The sequence below is a fragment of the Pezoporus occidentalis genome, unplaced genomic scaffold (assembly GCF_034315485.1).
Source record: "Pezoporus occidentalis ecotype Australia unplaced genomic scaffold, CSIRO_AGI_Poc_V1 ctg261, whole genome shotgun sequence".
Taxonomy (NCBI): domain Eukaryota; kingdom Metazoa; phylum Chordata; class Aves; order Psittaciformes; family Psittacidae; genus Pezoporus; species Pezoporus occidentalis.
This window is the reverse complement of record NW_026914513.1, coordinates 586974-606257: the sequence shown is the minus strand read 5'-3', so window position 1 is coordinate 606257 and position 19284 is coordinate 586974. Positions and strand designations below refer to the sequence as shown.

The 19284-nt window shown below is 42.9% G+C and overlaps 1 protein-coding gene across 1 annotated transcript in view; it reads right to left on the bottom strand.

Annotated features, from left to right (window-relative positions):
- The window catches only part of TSPAN7 (tetraspanin 7), a 92168-nt gene that overhangs the window by 5053 nt on the left and 67831 nt on the right, over positions 1-19284 (bottom strand). Inside the window, exons 2-6 of the mRNA XM_062624099.1 lie at positions 11385-11573; positions 9120-9194; positions 7478-7573; positions 5750-5905; positions 1290-1373 (exon numbers count right to left, since the gene is read on the bottom strand). Coding sequence (XP_062480083.1) covers positions 1290-1373; positions 5750-5905; positions 7478-7573; positions 9120-9194; positions 11385-11573 — 600 coding nt within the window. The remainder of the gene's footprint in view (positions 1-1289; positions 1374-5749; positions 5906-7477; positions 7574-9119; positions 9195-11384; positions 11574-19284) is intronic.

Below are 19284 nucleotides of genomic sequence, written 5' to 3'. Positions count from 1 at the left end.
GTAACTGCTGAGAAAATTAAACTCAGAGAGATGTAACTAAAACACTGTACAGCCAAGCACAGGCTGATGCCATGGGGCAGCAGGGGCAAAAGGGCAACCACAGCCCTCCCATTACTTGACTTGCCTATGACCAGCAACAACACTGGCAAATTGCCTGTTTCCAGCACATCACAGTGTAAACCTACCGCTTGCTAACTGAATTCATGAGGTTTAAGAAGTCAAATAATTTTTCCTAGCACCTCATCTTTTCAAACCACTGGATAAACATAAGTCATTCCACAGACACATTACTATTTTCAGTGTTGCCTCAGGACCCAAATTTTTAATATTGTGTGAATGAAACAAATAAAAGTTGCAGGATAGTTTTTGAATATAATATTTGCAGTTGTACGATGTACTCTCTGCAGAGAGAAGGCAGATTGCCTCTCAGGTAGAAGCGATTTAGGCATCATAGATGTTGCCACGTGCTTTGCTGAACAGTTTTGCAAACACTTTTGCATTGGCCCATTGGTGTGTTTCCCTCCCTCCTCTTTTTGCATGTTTCAAAGGCGAGTCTTTGCCACCACATGCAAATAACTAAAGTAAACGAGCATCTCATTGAAGGGTGTTTACCCTCCCCTTCTTGACCAGAAGGTTCTGACCAGACCTGTGGTTTCTCCAGCTCCTGTCTAAGAAAAGACAGTTTGAATATCAGGGAGAGGCAAACACCTTCTTAGCCTTCTCTTGTACCTCCCATGACAAACTCCTTTTGGACCAGGCAGGGAATTGGTTTAATAATCTAATTTGGGCAGATCTCACCTCAGTGTTCTGTGCTAAAAGGGGAAAAAATATAAAACTACCCGCCATCAAAAGCAAGTGCTCCCTCTAGGCTCCAGGTCCAGGATGGGGGGGGGGGGCTGAAGGTACACTCTTATTTGAACTCTAGACTCCTTTAAGACAAAATAAGAATGCTTAGAAGGTAGAAGCCTATCCATACAATGGATAAGCTATTTGTCTTCTTAGCTGTTTATGCTCCATTTAAGCCAATGTTTTATTGGGTTAACCTCTATTTGACCCAGTGGAGGGACAAGTTGTTTTCCTTGAGCTAGTCATTAGCTCAACCGTAACTGATATTCCCAAGGAGAAACTTCATTTAAGTTGAAAAAAAGAAAATCAATGAACAGATGACCTCGGGACTAATGAGCATGCTGAGTTCAGTCCCTTTCCATAATGCTTCCTTCCTTGAAGTCCAGGGAAAGAAAAAAAGAGAGGGGACAAAGCAGGGGGAAGGGAAGCATTTATGCACCTACCTGTGAGAACGCAATCCCAAAAGCCACTCCAGCTATGATTCCCATATTCGTCTCCATAAAACTGGTCACCAAGTCATAACAGCCCTAGAAAACAAACATAATCATTCCTTGTATCGACCTTCCCTGCCACGAACTCATACATTACAAATATCTCATTTTAAATGGACTTGGACTAGACAGTATTTCTGCTGTAATTTCCAACAGTGTCACCTTTTTATTTAATAGCAGTTCTCAGTGAATGATGGAAAGTGGTGGCAACACCGGTCCTTTTTAGAAACAAATGTTATTTCAGTACTTTTAAAAGCTAATTGTGAGATCACACTCATTTTTATAGGTCTTAGTAAAGAAAGTCAGTTCACACTGTTTTAAAAAACATTAAAATAGCTTTGACCTGAAACCAAACCATAGGGTAATGTTATAATACAGCAAGGGTGTCAAAAATGAATAAATGATGCAGATTTCTTAATACTCCAGGTATTTAATACAAGCATGCTTCAGGCATCCAGTGAGGCATTCTTCTTGCCTTCACCTGTCAAAGGACACCAGGCAAGGTATTGAGCAGTATATGACTTTAAACCATGTAACAAAGTTACCAAGGGGTTTGTAGGAAGTTTCTTCATTCATTTGCCCTTGGACAATAAATTCCTTGTCCTGCTTCCCAAACCCAATTTTCTCTCTTTAGCTCAGACGCCGACTCCAACAGCTGACTTGATTCTTTGTCCCTCAATTCACAGCCCACTCTGGGGCCAGCAGATTCATACACGTTTCTGCCCTTCTCTTGGATAGGCTTTTTGAGCTGCTCCCCTCAGTATGACAATTTGCGGCCCCTCAGGAAAACATTTGAAATTAGATTTCCTCGGTTGTGGTGCCTAAATGAACCTAAGCAAGGGATGCAATACTTGAAGAAAAAGAAGAAAGATGACATCTGTTTTTTCTTTCATTATTAACCCATCTGCCCACTCAGTCCAAAGCCATCTCTTAGCCCCTTTTGTCATGCTTCCTCAAATGACCATCACCACTCCCATCTTAAGGGCAGTCCTAAGGCATTTTATACAATGCTGTAACTTTATCCACTTTATCAGAAGCTGGAATAAACAGACATAACAGGGAGTTCCTTTTTCCAGTTTAGACTCCTGTTCTGTAAGAGAAGTGCCACCATGTTGTTCTTCCATCCATATACCCTTTACTTTTGCAAGGAACTCTTTACATGACCTCAAAGCATTAAATGCTTGTGAGAAATAACAGTGAGAAGGACAATGTCCTTTGTTAGAGACAGGCCATTTGTGAACTAAATTGTATCATTTCTTTAACCTCTTATAATATAAGAAGACATTTTATTTAATCCTGAGAGTAATGAAGTGGTAAACCTAATAGTAGCTGAGGACCAGCACAGATGTAATTCATTTCTGAAATGTTGAAAGTATACATGTTTATCCTTTATTGCATCTTACAAGAGTGTACAGTATGTCAGATTCAAGCCTGCTTATTTAACACATCAAGCAACTATACTTATGTGTGTTATGAAATGAGATTAGGTTTCTCAAGGAGCACTTTCAGCCTGTCTGACACAGCTTAATGTTTCCCCAGTAATTCTGAGATCTGTTCTGTTCAACAGCCTTCAAGAGATGCAGCGTCTAATGGTAATTGGAGGGAGACAGAATATCTCGTTAAAAAAACATGCGAGAGTTTTGATCACTCTCCTCATTTGAAGACTGTTTTTCCAACTCACAATAGTCTCTTTCCTGAATTACATTGCATAAATATGGCTTAATTGCTCAATTCTTTCTGTGCACAGAGTGAGAGTCCAAGAAGCACCCAAGAGCTGCATATACAGTAGAGAAGTATGTGAAATACCATGTGCACACATCTGGGTGCTGATCCAGAGGACAGAAGTAACAATTTAGCAAGTATCCAATAATTCTTGACTCCACGCATCTGTTCCTTTATTAAGATTTTAGAGAGAAGTAATTCTTGAGGTTTGTTGGTAATGGGCTCTGAAGATTAAAAGCACTATATGAACGTTAATTAGCTAATCCTAATGACAGCCCTTCAAGTTAGGAATTAGTCTCATCTGAGATGAAGAAACAGACTAAATGATTTACTCAAGGTCACTAAGCAAGTCTGTGGCAGAATTGGCAAAGAAAAACCAAGAATCTTGTCTTTTAGTCCAGGCATTAGATCATCAGTATAATCCTCTTTGGATAATTCATCATTGGTCTTCATAAAGAGCTAGTAATTTGATTAGCTCATAGAGAATTTGCCTTACTGACAGTTTTGCAAGATTCACCAAAAGAGATGTATATTCCAAATATACCCGTTCACAGGAATGGTAACAAGTGTCTTCCACAACACAGGCAATACATCTTTTCCTTATTCTCAGAGAGCAAAGTTCCTGTTTCCAAGATGAGCAGTGGACTTGTGTCAGAGGCAATGATATTTGCTTCCTACTGGAAGTCAAAGCAAATTGTCACACAACATTTCATCCTGCTTCCTTTTTATTCTCATGCCCCTTTCAGAAACATCCCACCTTGTTTAAATGTTTGGGACAACTCTGAGATCTCACAAGTGCTAAACAGAAGTCTTTACAACCTTTGATTACAAATGGCTGTCTCTTTCAGAAAATGGGACACTGTATCACAGGGCATCCAAACTTCCCCTAAGTAGTAATTAATCAAGTAATTAAGTCAACTGCTTCCTGAGGAATCATCAGTCCTTTTTTGTCACATGACTCGTGCATTTGACAGGGAAGCAAGGAGCAAGCATGGTTGAAAGTGATCTATCAGCCATGGACTAGCATAAGCTCGTTCAACCCTCAGCTGTTTCTCACAATTCAGCAGACATCATTTGCTCAGAGGAACTCACAAGTGGACAGGGATTTCTGTGTGTGTAGCGGGGGGACAAATGGCACCTGCTCAGTTATGTAGCCAGGAAAGGTTCAGAGTGCATGGACATCCCAAACTGAAAAGCTGGGACCTGCTGGTAAAGTACCAGTCCCACTAGAAAGTGTTCCTACTGGGAAGGTGAGCAGAAGCAGGGTATGAGGATGGGCGGCCCAGGAGGCACTCTGCCTGCTGTGAATGCTGGTTGTACTGTAGATCCCCGAGATCCACACTGTTCTGCCTCTCACCTTCTGCCCACTTCTAAAACCAGAAAGTTACTACAAGTTCACATGGCGCAACTGAATGGAGTGGCTCATCCTCCATGCTCATGCAATCCAGCAAGATTATTTTGTTGGTGGTGACTGTGAGTTTGTTAACAGATGGACACCACTAATGTTCCACATGCCTGGAACAAGTGGCTCTGATTAAACTATTGCAGAAAAGAAAAACTTAGTGGAAAACAGTCCTCTGGCACCTTATTTAAATACATGCTAGAAAATGTTGTCCACTTGACTTGTTTTCAAAGGAAGATGTTTCAGGCTGTGCTCAGCTACCACTCCAACCTCCTGACTCACAGATGACTGAGGTGAAAAAGACAGAAACAGAAGGCAGAAAGGCATTTCCACACTTTGCCTGTTACCTATTAGGACTTTTATTTATTTTTTTAAATTCAAGCCTGAAAACAAAAACAGAAAACAAAATAATCCTAAAGTCTTAGTAAGCTGTGCTGCAATTTAGCACAGTGATTTGGCCACAGTATCATTCCTTTACCAACAAACTCTTGCCTCTTGCAAATCTCAAGTGAGAAAGAAATAATTGATGATGCACTAACACTTAAAGCAATAACTTGAGTTGTATTTCTGCAGTGCAGTGTCTACTATACATGATGCATTGTTTTCTCTTTATTCTTCCTTTCTTTGTGTTTTCTGTATTTTAATTCTCCAATTATTCTTTTTCTTCCTGTTTTCTCAAACCTGCTTTCCCAACCCTATTCTGTCCTTTTCTCAAATGCTCCTTCTGGTGACTGCACGAGAGGAGTCACTTTGGCTGTGCTATGCTTGCAGCAGCACATGTTCAAAGATTTTAAGTCACTGTAAATGTACCACCCAACCACCACGCCTGTTGCCAGTCATCCATGTTTTTTCTCTAGCACTGAAATTACTGTTTGAACACAAACAAGAGTAAACCCTGTCCTTCCCTTCACCCAGCTACATCTTTGTCCTCAGCAAAACCCCACAGCATTCAGCAGGAGTGAGAGAGGAGCAGAGAAGTGCTGACCAACCTAACCCTCAAGGGCAGTTGAGCACACAAAGCACTCCTGGTCCTCTGCCTGGCCAGTGCTGCGTCTGTGTGCAGTGTTGTGGTGAGGAAACAAATCCCTTCTCATCAGAAATGTTGCTCACCTGGTCATTTGAGTAAGGCCAGCTTAAAGAATTTGAAAGCTCCTTACCATAATTCCAGCCCAAAACACAAGTTATCAATCAGCTATTTGAAAACAAATGCAACTGTAAGCAGCCCTATGCTCCACTCGTGTACTGGGTAGTTTCATAACAACTGCTTCTAGCACAATGTTACTGATACCTTCTGGTTTACTTTAGTGGCAGCCACGGTCATGTTGCGCAGATCCTGAGTGTTACAGTCACTGGAGTTCATGCAACAGCTTGTAGGGATGCCGTACTTGAAGAAGTAAGGGCTGGTGCTCCAGTTGGTGTAGCTCTGAATGCCACAGCAGCTCAGCTAAGAGGAATAAGATGCAGATTCAAACAAACAAGCAAACCAGGATTAAAACTAGGATAGAATTGTCATTGTCCACTTAATAAGCTTATAATCAAAATAAAGATGTGTTGCCTCCAGTTTTGGAAAGAAGATACAAGCCCCTGCCTCATTTATTACAAAACATCACAAATGTCATTTACAGAAGATTGGATCAGAAAACCTCCCAGGAAAAAAAGGTATTTTATGAGCAGAGCTGTTCTTTGAAGGTCTGTTGGGTTTTGGTTTTGTTTCCTTTGCTTGTTTATTTAATTAAAGATGATCCTGGAAATTCAAGACAGAGCCTCACAATGCAGTCAAGAAAGGTGGCCTTAAAAACTTCAAAGCATTACGCAGAACTACATGTAACACATGCAGGGACAAACTAACACAAATTGCTAAGGTGAAGCAAGCCTCTCTAACTCACCAAAATAATTTCTAGGAAAACTCACAGAGCCATGAATAGAAGGAGACCATATGTTCACAGAGTGATTTCATAATCAGCTGAAAACAACTAAGTTGGGAAGGATATTCTGCTCTAGATACTAAGCTAGAAGACAGTCACTCAAAGATATGCACTATGCATTGAATTTTCTGCATGAAAAGGGCTTATAAATGCAGTTCCTGTAAAAATAAATGAAATGAACATTTTGCTATGACAGAAACACTGAACAATTATTTAAAACTGTAGTTTAAGCAACTCCAAGGAATCAGAAGTTCAAAATACATGTTAACATTAGGCAAACAAGCAATTTAACAGCAGAATATACTCAGTTTAGAGCAGTGTAGTAATCTGCTAAGAGAAGACAGGTTAGGGGCAGTTTCAAATATGCAGAGGGGTCCAACATTATAGATGTAATTTCTAAAGAATATCTAGAAGTCATCAATACAATTACACTGCAATTTCAGCCATTCAGTAAGTTATAATCACATGAAAAGCAAATTGGCTCATAGAATGTATTGTGAGCTTCTTGCTATAGTATGGTTTCCAGTAGGAATTTAAATAGGAATTTGCTCTGTGTTGTAGTTGGCGGGCTTGGTTCCTTGTGGTTGGCATCTCCAACCTCAGCAGCACATTTTTCCACCCCCTTTTCCTCTGGAGAAAATACACTCTCTTTCTCCCCTTAGCTTACTAGGTCTCCTTTGCTAGCTTCTTACTGTACTTGTGAACTGCTGCAGTTTATCAGTGATACAGGATGCTAAATTATAGAAACCTGTCTCATCCAGCACAAATCTACATTTCTTAATCCTTTTCACAGATTCCATTAAGAACAAGGTGTGTTCTTAAGGGATAAAACTGGCCTCTAAACATAATTCAAGATCAGGGACCAACAACAAGCAAGTGGGACAGGCCCTGCCTTCATTAGATAGCTTGTTCATTGAAACTTGGGCAAACATACCAGCTGAACTACTCTTTCTTTAGATCAGTTTTGCCAGCCTCTAATTTTGCTTGCAGTATACAGCTTGCAGATTGAGCTACCCACACTTCATGTTCTGTGATCAAATCTCAATGTATGCTTTGCTCTATTAATTTTTAATATCCAGCTTTAGACTTACACTTTCCTGTACGTTATCCACTGCATGGCTCCGCTCATCATTCTTGTTGTAATTCTGGATTGCTTCGGTATATGTCCTAAGGAAAGTATCCTTGATCTATGAGGATGAGAAAAAAAAAGTCCACTTGAGCAATGAAAAGCTGAAACCTGAAGTAGTTTTCACAAGAAGCAAATGCATTTCCAAACCTAACAAGGCACCCAAACTAACCCTTCCCACTTGTTTTTAAGTGTGTTTTCAGAGCTGGCAGAGCTCCCTCTTAGCTCTTAGGAGTCATTCATGCTATTTTTCAAGTGGGGTCTATCAGACATAGTTCTTACAGGTTAAGTTTCTTATAGATAAAGTAATTTTATGTTTGTTTTTCGTTTGTTTGTTTTTGTTTTTTTAATGTAGCTGCTTGCTGGGGTACTTTTATTTTAAACTAAATTAAAAAAATACAGAAAATTACTTAACCTACAAGAAAGATATCATTTGATGTTTTTTCCCCCAAAACTCTGTTTCAGCACTAAGTCTGAAGGAGACTGTGTGCTGCTCTCCGCTCATGGATGCCTAGTAGGAGCCGAAGCCTTTGCAAATGCCTTGGTTACAAAAGCCAATGGCACCAAAAGAAGACACAAATCCCCGAAGTAGATGGCAGCCCTTGTCCCCAGCATCAGACATTTGGGTAAGGAATGAAAGGTTTCTCAGCTGGAGAAGGTCAGGCACTTCACTGGTAAAGGCAGTGGGTGATAAGGAGCTGGGTATCCAATGATTTGGGCAACCCACATGTCTATGACCTTTACAAGAGACTGCCTTTTCCAAAGTCTGACACTGAGGTTGCTACAGGTTACGCCAGATGAAATTTCAATCCTTAGCAGATGGACCGGTATTTCAGGACCGAATTAAAATCTATCCACCACTCGCAAGGGTGGACATCAGAAAAGCCTATAGCAATAGAAATCTCATGTGAAGAGGCCAGAAAACCAGATAATACAAAGACAAGAGACAAAGAGGGTCTCTTGAGGTTGTTCTGGTTCAGCACTAATGGCATGTAGGCCCATGGACTTAAAGCCAGCGATAGACCTGATTACAGTGGATAAAGCACAAGTGGTACTACAAATCTAGACCATCATGGTTTTTTAAAGCTTCTTCCTGTCCCCGTTTCCTACCTCACTCTATTTCTAATCTCTCCTTATTCTCAGGATAGAAACAAAATCCCATCCCACTCTCTCCCCGCCCTCAACAAAAGAAGAAGATTTACAAAACATTGGGTCTGATCTGATGCAGAAGTGCTCTCTGCCTTATATAAACAAGTACTTGCCTGGCTGAAGAAGCTGTATAAGAAAGTATTTAATCTATTTTGCAGCCCTCAGCATATGTAAAGGAGTAAAGAAGATCTTACATGATGGACACACAGAAAACGATAGTTCCAGAGTAAATTATCAGGCAGCTGAGGCCAAGAGCTTTGGCTAAATCCCTTCATTTGGAATCGCATCAGTTTTTAAGAGCTGTACATGTTATTGTTGCACAACAGCTGCATCCCTAGAGATGAGTATGGAGCTGCCGAGCTCAGCGACCTACACATTCTCCACGCTTCAGAGAACTTCTCAGCAGCTCCTGCCCAGGGAGACACTGCCATGTGTCAACTCAGCACATTTCCACCTACCTCATGGCGAAACACAAACCCTGAAATGCCAGCCACTAGCTCAGCCAGGAACACCAGGGACAAGAACATGGCATACTGAAAAGGAAGGAGGCAGGAGAAGTCAGAACACGACAGGCTTTTGTCTCAGCACAGTTGTACTGCTCAGTTATCACATAAAATTTACATTTCTGCTCTAGACACCCATGAAAAATGTTAACAAACCAAAGGTCTTTTAGAGACCATACATAGGTTATTGCCTGAATATGTGTTCATACAACTCACAAATGATATGTAGTGTTTAATTGCTGGCTTTTCTGACATTTCTGCTCCCACATTTACTAGTGTTCTCAGGTAAATTAAAACACACTCACATGCCAGATATGGATCCAAGTCACTCAGGTTTTGGTGGTGCAGTAAGGAATACGAGCTGACCCTTCATGTTTGCATGGCACTCCGCTAAAGTAAATAGGCTTCTCCAAGCGTTTCGCTTCATGTTTATCTGTCTTACTGCTAGACTGGGATTTGCTGCCCAATTCCTGAAGTTTCTCCAATAAATGAACTGCACCACTGACTTCTCCAGAAATATTCTCACAATAATACTAGACAGATGCCTCAAATACTTTGCTGAGCCAAGGCCCATGTTTGGCTTCAGGAGCAGCATTTGGATTCAGAGCTAAATAAACCTTGAAAACAAGTACTTTCAGTATAGACACTCACAAACTATTAAAAATACACCTAAGCAGAAATAAAGAAGGTAAAGAAAACAATGCAAGGTAGAATGGCAAAATTTGAAGTTGGGGCTTAATCTTCTGGAAGGAAAATTACCTTTTTTTCTCCATGTGCTAAATGCCAGTCTAAAAGGAAACATTTTGAATGAAATTCAGTCCCAGCAGGATTTAGTGGGAAAAGGGGTATTTTTTAATGGAAGGTCACTGGGGAAAGGAGAACAACAGTGAAGGCAGAAGTAGAAAAATAATTTCCTCAAATTAAGGCAGCTGTCAAATTACTGCCTGCATTCTGTTCAGGAGAGAAAGAAAGATTTTAAATATATAAGTATTTCTTATGTGTACAATGAAAATAAAACCATGTGCTTCAAACAGCACATGCCACTGTTAGTGTCCTACCTTGAAAAAAGTTACGTCACTTAGAGAGCAACTACCAGAGCCTGATTTCCTATGGATTTATATAATCATTCACCTTTATCCCTTTCCCATCTGGACTGCAGTAGCTCTGACAAGCCTCTACAAGTGCCCTGACAGCAAGAGAAAGCAGCGATGTACCTGCGACAGTGTTAGGTACATGCTGACTGGCCACCAGCATGTATCTGCAGCTGTACCTCTCCCGTGCTGTGCCATCAGTTGAAAAAATGAACTCTATTTAAGATGTCCTTTTCTAAAAATCCAGTTCAAATTGGAGAAGAATGGTTCCATCTCCTTAGAAAATCAGCCCCAGAATACTGTAACAGGAGCTGCATTGTACTGTCCAGCCCTTTTCCACTATCTCAGTATTTCACAAGTACTATTTCCACCCTTCAAATCATTACACGTGTAGGCTTTTGCTCCTGAATATTCTCAGAAACACAGTTTACCATAGAGGCTTGTTTAACCTCTAGTTATTTTCCCTTTTAATGTAGGCTGGAAAACTCAGAAGAGAGAAACTTAGAGAAAAGTTAAACTGGTCCGAGAGACAGCTGCTGTACCTGTGCTTAGTGTACCTAACATTCATGCTGCTTTTGAGATGAGGACAAACATATCATACAGAGCTTTGTTTTATGAGGTTGGCTTTTATTCTACTGAATAATTAGGAAAAAAAGAAAGGCTGGTATGCTTTCAGAAGATACCAACTATTTTTCTGTAGATTTTACACTAGAGTATTAAAATGAACCCTTTAAATATACTTTAAATGAACTTCATATTTATGATGCTTTGGCCATTTTTAAGATTATAAATATACCTATCTTGCTCACAGAAAACCAGGCTGATTGTAGAATTACTCACAGAGTAATTCATCAGCAGCATTTTGCCCTTCTCCCAGCAACGCATGGGCCTGCACACCCTGTGGTAGTGAAATTCTTCATACTCAATCAATGACTGGTTTTGGCAAAGATTTTTTTTCCCTTCTTTGTCCAAATGACACACATGTTGAACATTAAGATCAATAAAATCTAGCTTATGTGCCTAAAAACCCATGTTAACATCTGCTGAAGCTTGGCAGGGGGTGGGGGGGAATCCTACTACATCAACAAAATCTCTTCCCCTCTTGCTTAAGGCACTTTGGCATACTTACCAGTTTCAGCATCCATGGGCTGCCACGACAAGTGGCAAAGCAGCCGAAAAGCCCAAAGACAATGATGGTGGTACCTGTTCCAATGAGCACATAGGGGGCATTGGTGGAGTTCTCAGCAATGAGAGAGATGTACGTGCCAAGGGTGAGCTTGCCCCAAACGCCAACTGCGAGCAGGATAACACCTGTGATCTGCAAGGAAGAGGAGAAGGCTGTCAGGAGCTAACAGGGAAAGCATTCAAATTCAGTGTGCAGTGATCCTGAAGAGATTTATCAGTGCTGTTGTGTTGGCAGAAGGAAGCCTCAGGATTTTTACTAACTCCAGAGGGAGGGACAGAGAAAATTAATTTCCAGCAACTGAAGATGCATTAAGACTGCCACTGGAGGACACATCTAGGACTAATCACTGCAAAGCTGACGACTGCCAAAGGAGGATGCAGTGTACCATCTGCAGGAACAGGATCTCTGTTCCTACAGCACACTGAGAAAAGGGACCAACTCCATAACTCTTAACAAAAGCCAACAATAACTGCTGCCACCTCACACCTCCCAGGTTTTGCCACAAAAACTGCCTGAACCACAAAATCCTGCTGCTTGACATCCCATCCTTCTTCATGCTAAAGTTTCAGGAATACCAGCATCCCTTGCAGTGCATTGCTCTGGCAAGTGAGCTTTCCCGAGGCTATACAAGTGACCTCCCTGACTGTACAGGGTGGGAGGACACCAGTGGGCCCTCGGAGCACCATGGTGCACAAGCAGAGGCTGACATGCCACAAGGCAGATAGGACACACAAGCTTCCACAGCAGCAGGGACATGAGGGAAGCTGTGGCGTACTGTACCCTGACACCGAGCAGTGGCCACAATAGGAGTGAGTGACGCCTGTACCATCTGCTGATCATCACCTGATGCTGACATGCCTGCTTCAAGACTGTACACGCATAACTCATTCCCATGGCGTGACCAAAGGTGAGACATGAAGGGCCAGCCCTGAGTGCCAGCTCTGCAAATGCTTCCTGAATTCCCCCAAACCTTCCTACTGCATTCAGCAGAGGTGCTGAGTAATCAGAAACACCTAAGAAAAATACCAGGAAGAGGGAGGGTACAAACTAGATGCTCTGAAGAAAGATACAGTGAGAGAGATGCAGGGAAAAGAAGAAACAATAAAAAAGAAAGAATAAAGAGAGAAACAGGAGGAGAGGAGGCGAGGTAGACAAAAGCACTTCCCTTCCTTCTTCCCTTCCTTCTCACCCTTCCTTCTCCCATACCTCCCAGAGCTGTGGGGAAGACATGTCCCCACCTGGCTCCCACTCCAAGCAAACCAGAGTGTAGCACTACCTGGGAAACCCAGCATATCCCTCTGTCTCCACCCCTAAGCCTTCCCTTCCTCCCCTGACCACCCATGGCAAGCGTAGTCATTTCTGTCACACCCCTGGGACAGGATTTGTAGAGATTTCTGCTCTCCTGCCTGCGGTGGCAATAGGAATAAATCCAGCTCATGTCCATCTCACAATGCAACTGAGTGAAAAGTGCTGATTCCTTGCTCTTGAACATCAAAAATACCAGCAGCAGCTTACCTACCCACAGGCATGAAACACCTCCGCTGAGTCTGATCCCATCCCCACACAACACTATCTTCACCTCTGTCCTTCTCTCTGACAAAAGCTTTTTCAGAGGGCGCACATTAACCAGCATAGTCTGAAAGTGAGCTGTGGGGGACTCGGAAACCCACAGAACAACTTCTGGTTTCTCGCCTCCACTTCGACAAAGGGCTGGTTTCTGTGCCTGAGCTGCTGAAAGTTTTACCACTGTCCCCAGGGAGGCGTAAAAGCAGCCTTCGCTGCCAAAGGGAACAAGCAGCTTCACATCTGAAAGAGAACTCAAGCATGGCAATAAAAAGCATTTTTAGTCAGCTGTTTGAAACAATTACTAACCCTTTACTATGTGTTTTAAGAGTTTAGTTTCCTCCCATCTCAGGGGGCCCTATCCAATTTATGGTGCACACAGACTTTGAAAAAGAGGAACAAAGCCTCTTGGCAGTTTATTCCCCTTCTGCTTCTTAATAGAGCTCTGATTTAAAATGGATTTATGGAAATCCCTCAGTTCAGTTGGGAGGTCTAAACCCCCAGCAAGCTTGGCACTGTGCAAAGGGGATGGAACGTTCCCACAAAGACACGCTGCAGATGCACCTCAGGTTGCAGCAGCGCCAGCTGGAATTCTGCTCGTGAAGAGGAGAAAACAGAAGACTCCTCTGCAAACCTTTCCATGACCTTTATTTAGCAGAGAGCATGCTGTGGTATGAATAATGCCCACCTCCACCCAAGGGCAAACCTCGATTCTTTATTTTTGAGACATGCTTTTTCTCCCTCTCTCTCTGTTCCCTCACGCAATCAAGGGAACAATCTTGTTTGGTCCCTGGTTTGGTTTGGGGTTCAGGTTTGTTTTCTTTAAAAGCAGGAGGGATAAGGGCAGACAGCAGACTGAGATAGTGCTGGCCTAAAAACAAGGCAGCAGGAACACGTACTGCTCCTGCCACTCACCATCATTACACGCATCTTCTACTCTATCTCTTGCCCCAACAGGCTGTGGAAATGAGCTCTGTATGGATCTCTGATTAATCAAGCAATTCCTAAAACCATCACTCCAGCCTAATTCTGTGTCCAGCATGACCTGTGGGTCAGGCCCAATAGGTGCAAGAGCTAGGTGATGTGGGTCCATCTGCATCTGAAAGGTCTAAGGAAATCCAGGGCACCTCCTGCAATCCACAGTCTCTCCCCAGTCATCCCTGCTGCCTTTCCACTGTAATGTTTCCATTCAGACCATGAGGATTTCCTTATTTTCCATAAGGAAACCATCAAGATAAACACTGGCAGATAGATAGATGGAAATGATCAATACATCTCCTCCTGGACACATACAAAATAATCCTGGCAGTCAGAGGAGAGTCACCACAAGCCTTTTGACTTTTAAAGCCCCTCTGAGCCAAGATTCACCTTCCAGAGCAGCTTTATTTATCTGCAACAGTCAGCACCCATGGAGCAAGAGAGCAGTCCCACTCTATTGGCAGACTTCTACAGCAAAGTCTGCTCTTCTTGTGGGCCCTCCAGAAATGAAGATTTGTCTTGGAAATGGTATGACAACTACAGCCTGTGCTGAAAGGGAGGCACAGCCTCACTCAAGATCTTCAACAGACCCAGGAGAAAAGAACTGGCAACCACAGAGCCTATGATGCCCCGTATGAGACATCTGGAGTGGTACAGAAAAACAAGCATTAGCAAAGGAAAAAAAAGAAAAGACAAGGTTTGCTTCAGAAAAGTGACTGCAGAAGAGATCATGCCCAAATGTAAGGAACTGTGGGGGAACCAACAGTAGCTGCTCTTTGAAGGGCTGGGACCCTCTTCTCCCCACAGCTCCTGAGGGGCTGATGCATCAGGACCGCCTCTCTGAGCCTCGGCTCCATTTTATGCAACACCAGCTGCAACAACCACAATGAGCTGAAGCCAACCCTGGCTTTTGCCCACTCCCTCAAGCACCTCTGACTTTGTGGGTTGCTGTGTTTTTAATGATTTCAGGCTCAGAGTCTGATACGCAGAAAGGCAGCTGATAGAAGGAAGGATGCACAGGGAAGGGCTGCCCCGACAGCTCAGCCTTCTCCAGTATTTACCAGCTGTCCTGTACCACACCATCCCCTTGTCCAGAGGCTAGTGAAGGGTCTGTCTCTGCTTCTTTCACTTGCTGTCATTGCTGGGACCCCTGACATGGGAGATCTTGCCCACAGATGATGGGGGAGCCCAAGACAGAGCCACTTACACTGCACACAGTTAGAGCCAGGCAGGTGAAACACACTCTCAGTGCTCACAGATGTAAAACTCACAGAATGGAGAGAAAAACAGAAGCTGTGATTATTACTTGATGAGGTTATCCAGCTTTTTGTGCTGTCCTGTCCTCTAGTGTGGTTAAGGGAAAGCTAAAGAGTAAAAAACCCCAAACTATCAGGTTTTAAGGCCTGTCACAAACATACCCAATACTTTGATTCAGAAAAGGGCTCTGAAGTTTTCCTTGGACTTTATACAAACCTTGGTTTAAGTAGTAACAGCCCACACCTGTACAAAACAGTCAAAGCATGCATCCATTCTGAAACAGATAACACCATTAGAGACAGATGCATGACAGCATCCAGGGCAGTCCTGGTTTATCCATGCTTAGGGCCAATTCCTACTGCCATACAAACCCCAGAAACTCAGATGGGGTTTGTGTCCATGAACAGGCTTGCAAGTGATTTATTGTGGCTGTTAGCTGTTTTCAATGCTTGCAGACTGTCCTGCCTCTCACAGTGTTGTGATGAATGCTCCCTTTCTGCACGTTTCTGGGCCAAAACACTTCATTTCACCTCTTTCAGCCTTGCATATGGCTGCTGATGGGACAGTCCCTGGCCTTGGAGTCCATCCATCAAGGAAACATCCTGGTCATGAAAGTCTCATGCCCTGCCTGAAACACTCCCCATCCCCACACCCCAGCCACCACCAAAGAAGTTCTTGCTTTGCTTTGGTGACTGCCAGCATTGCTGAAATGCTGCTCCAACACCAGGGCAACCCTTCCCGACATGGGGGACACAGGCTGAGACCCCCAGGCTACTCGTGTCCCCTGCCAGCACAGCATGCACCAGACTGGGGAGCACAGACATCTTCTGCTTGCCCCTGGGTGTGAAAAGTCAGTCAGTCTCAGCAGAGCAAAGGTTTGCAAATTACTGGTGCCTGCTCCAGGCCCATGGGCTGAGACACGCCAAAGTGAGGGAAGATGGGCAAAGTAAGACACCCTTTGACACACTGTCACTGCACTGACCTTTCAAGACCATCACTCTTGAATCACTGTTTCTTTTGGGGACAAGAAAAGTAAAAAAAACCCAACCAACCCACCTGCAGTTTCCATTTCTTTTTTCTGCGCTCTTTCTCCAGCTTTCAACATTATTAGAAAGCTATTTCATCCTGGATTTCATCAAAGGTAGATCATGTCTTCCTTACAAACATTCTCTGAGCTGGAAGCCCCTCATATCATGTTTCCTCAATCAGGAAACCCAAGATACAGCATTCAATAAAACATTATTAGGTCTGCCCTTCATTCAGGTCAAACTTTTTAAAGGTTAAAAAACCAAAACAACATAGCAGATATCCAAGCAGGGCAAGGATTGTAAAGACTCCACAGTGCTAGCTGGTCTCACATTTCACTGCGTCTGAACTCGGGCTCAGCAAACACACCCCAGAAACCCTGGACCGATGAGATGGCAGGAAATAAAGCAGGTATGCCATCTGGTGATTCTCTAAGAAAAACTCCATCAACATGTTCCCATGCAGTGCTTTAATCTGGATGAATTGGCACGTTTGGACATCAAAAAATATATATCTGGGACCCCTTCCCCCTCGCAACCAGCTCTACCCCTTGCCCTGGCCATGTGCATTGTGCCCAAACCTCAATGGCCTCCCAAGCACTGTTATGGTCCCCTGCTTCTTCCCAGCTAACATCTCTGCGTATCTCACATCTACTCTGTGTATCACTGTGCATCAAACTCTGATTTGGTGGATAATAAATTAATTTCCAAAAGTTAGACTGTTTTGTCCTTGATGGTAATTGCTGAGTGACTTCTTCCTGACATTACCTTGACCCACAAGCCTTTTGTTATATTTTCTCTCTCCTGTCCAGTTAAGGAAGGCAGTGATAGAGCAGCTTTTGGTGAGTACATGGTGCCTAGCCAGGGTCATCTCACCCCAATCACCCATTTACTCTCACAACTGAAGGAACTGGGGCTTGTCAGTAGGACAGCAAGGCTGTGCATGGCCCAACAAAGCATCTCTCCATGCCTTGTTCCTACCTCTCCTCAAGTATAGTATCACATTACCAATCACTGATTTTGGTCAAAGACAGGCTTTCTGCCTCTTTTGCCCTCCTTCAGCAGCAGTACAGATGTTTCCGATCTTACCTATCTCCAGTATTGCCCCCTGTTCTGAAGCTGATTGGATGTGGTGAAGAAGTTAACATGCTGCAGGCAGGCAGAAATACGACTGAACTGAATGATAGGTCTAACTTCACTTGTCCAATAAACCATATGCTTTTAAGAGACACACAGACAAAGATATGGCCAACAGTGTTAATACAAGGGTATGTGCTGCAGCTTTATAGGAGGCAGGGAGAGTGATACTCTGATAATACTGGGCATTGCTGAAATCAGACCTAATGCTAAACACAGGCAGTTTTGAAATAAAGAGCAATGGAAAAATGTCTAAGAATTACTTCTTTTAATAGTGCCATGTCAAAGATTAAATGATGAACAGCCCCTCCTTCTGGGTAACAGCAGCAAAATACATACATAAGAGAAGAGGATTCAAAGAATAACTTTGAAAGTGCACTCTCTTTAATACTGTTTGAATTAGGCAGAAAATCACTATGTACTCCTTTAAACTGAATGCATACAACATCCTAATTGAGTCTGTTTTCTCCACACCCCACATCTCACAGGGCACTGACAGCATGGTAAAAAGGTTGCTGCTGCCCTAAACTGAGAGAGGAGACATGAAAGCTTCTATATTCAAGATTCAAGAGGCTCATATGCAGAGGAACTCATATATACACAGGGCTTCCATATGGAACACTTAAAAGTTTATCAGTTACAGAGGTGAAGATAAATGTGCAGCAGTAATTGCTAGTTTATATGTCTACATAATTCAAGTCCTCCTCTTCATTACAGATGTCCGCTGTTTTGATCCCTAAGCTATGACAAAATAAAACTTGGAACCCAGTCCTGATTGATACAGAGCACAGAGCAATCCCTACTGCTTCCAAAAGCAGTGGGAAGAGCTCAGCATTTCCCTGGACTGGTTCTTTATCCACAGTACTGAGATGCAGGAGGGCAGATTCATTAATCAGGATCTCATTTTAGTAGTCACTTTTCTATTCCATTTCATATTTGCAACCTTGCTAAATAAGTGTAAAATGTGTGCAACTTAAAAATTGATCCGAAGTGGCAGCAAAGAGTCAGATGCAAAGCAAATGCCCATGTTGCTGGTATTTTCAGCTTTTCAGTTTCAATACTTCCTTTTTCAAACGCCAGCCTCTCTGCATTTTGGTGAAGGCACACTGTTTCTGCACACCTCTACTGCAATCTTCTCTTCAAACAGCTAGAGAAAGAGTCTGTACATAAAATGGATGAAGCCAGGGCAGGGCAGACAAGAACTAATGCAATCCATCTTGGCTGAAGCTGACAGGTCTAGTGATAGGTTTAACAGGCTGTGAGGAAATGAGAGAGGACTAAGGCACACAGCTAAGTAGATCTACCACACAATTCCGAATGGAGGTAAACTTTCTCACTAAGAAAACGATCGACCTTGACAGCATCCAGAATGACTCCTACGTTAAAAGCATGTCCAGAGCGGCTTAAAAATAACTGACCTACCTCTGAAAATTTTATAACTTTCCCAAAATAGGCAAGGGATCACATTCAAAATGTTCTTGCTTTACAGCCTGCCAAGCAAAGGGAGTGGCTGGCTTTGAATCTTCTCCTGCCTCAGCCACTGGGCTCTCATCAGGCAGGCAGGCGACTGAATCAAACATAAATCCTCCTTTGAGTTTCCCTGCCAGTTCTTCACAGGCAGGAGAAAAGCAATAAGAAAAGATATGATGCAACAAGGAGATGCATGTAAGCCAGCAACATAGCTGAATTCTCTGTGCTCACATCTAGGGATCTTGACTACAACTTCAAAACCAGCTTGGGTTACCTTCTGCACAGGATCGACCTCTGCTGGAGCGAATGAGAAATGAAGATGCCATGAGCTGTGCCTTCGGAAGACAGCAACTCTTTCGTGTCCTTATCTCCCTTTTGGAAAAAACTAAGGCCATTGACAGAAAGAAGTCGAA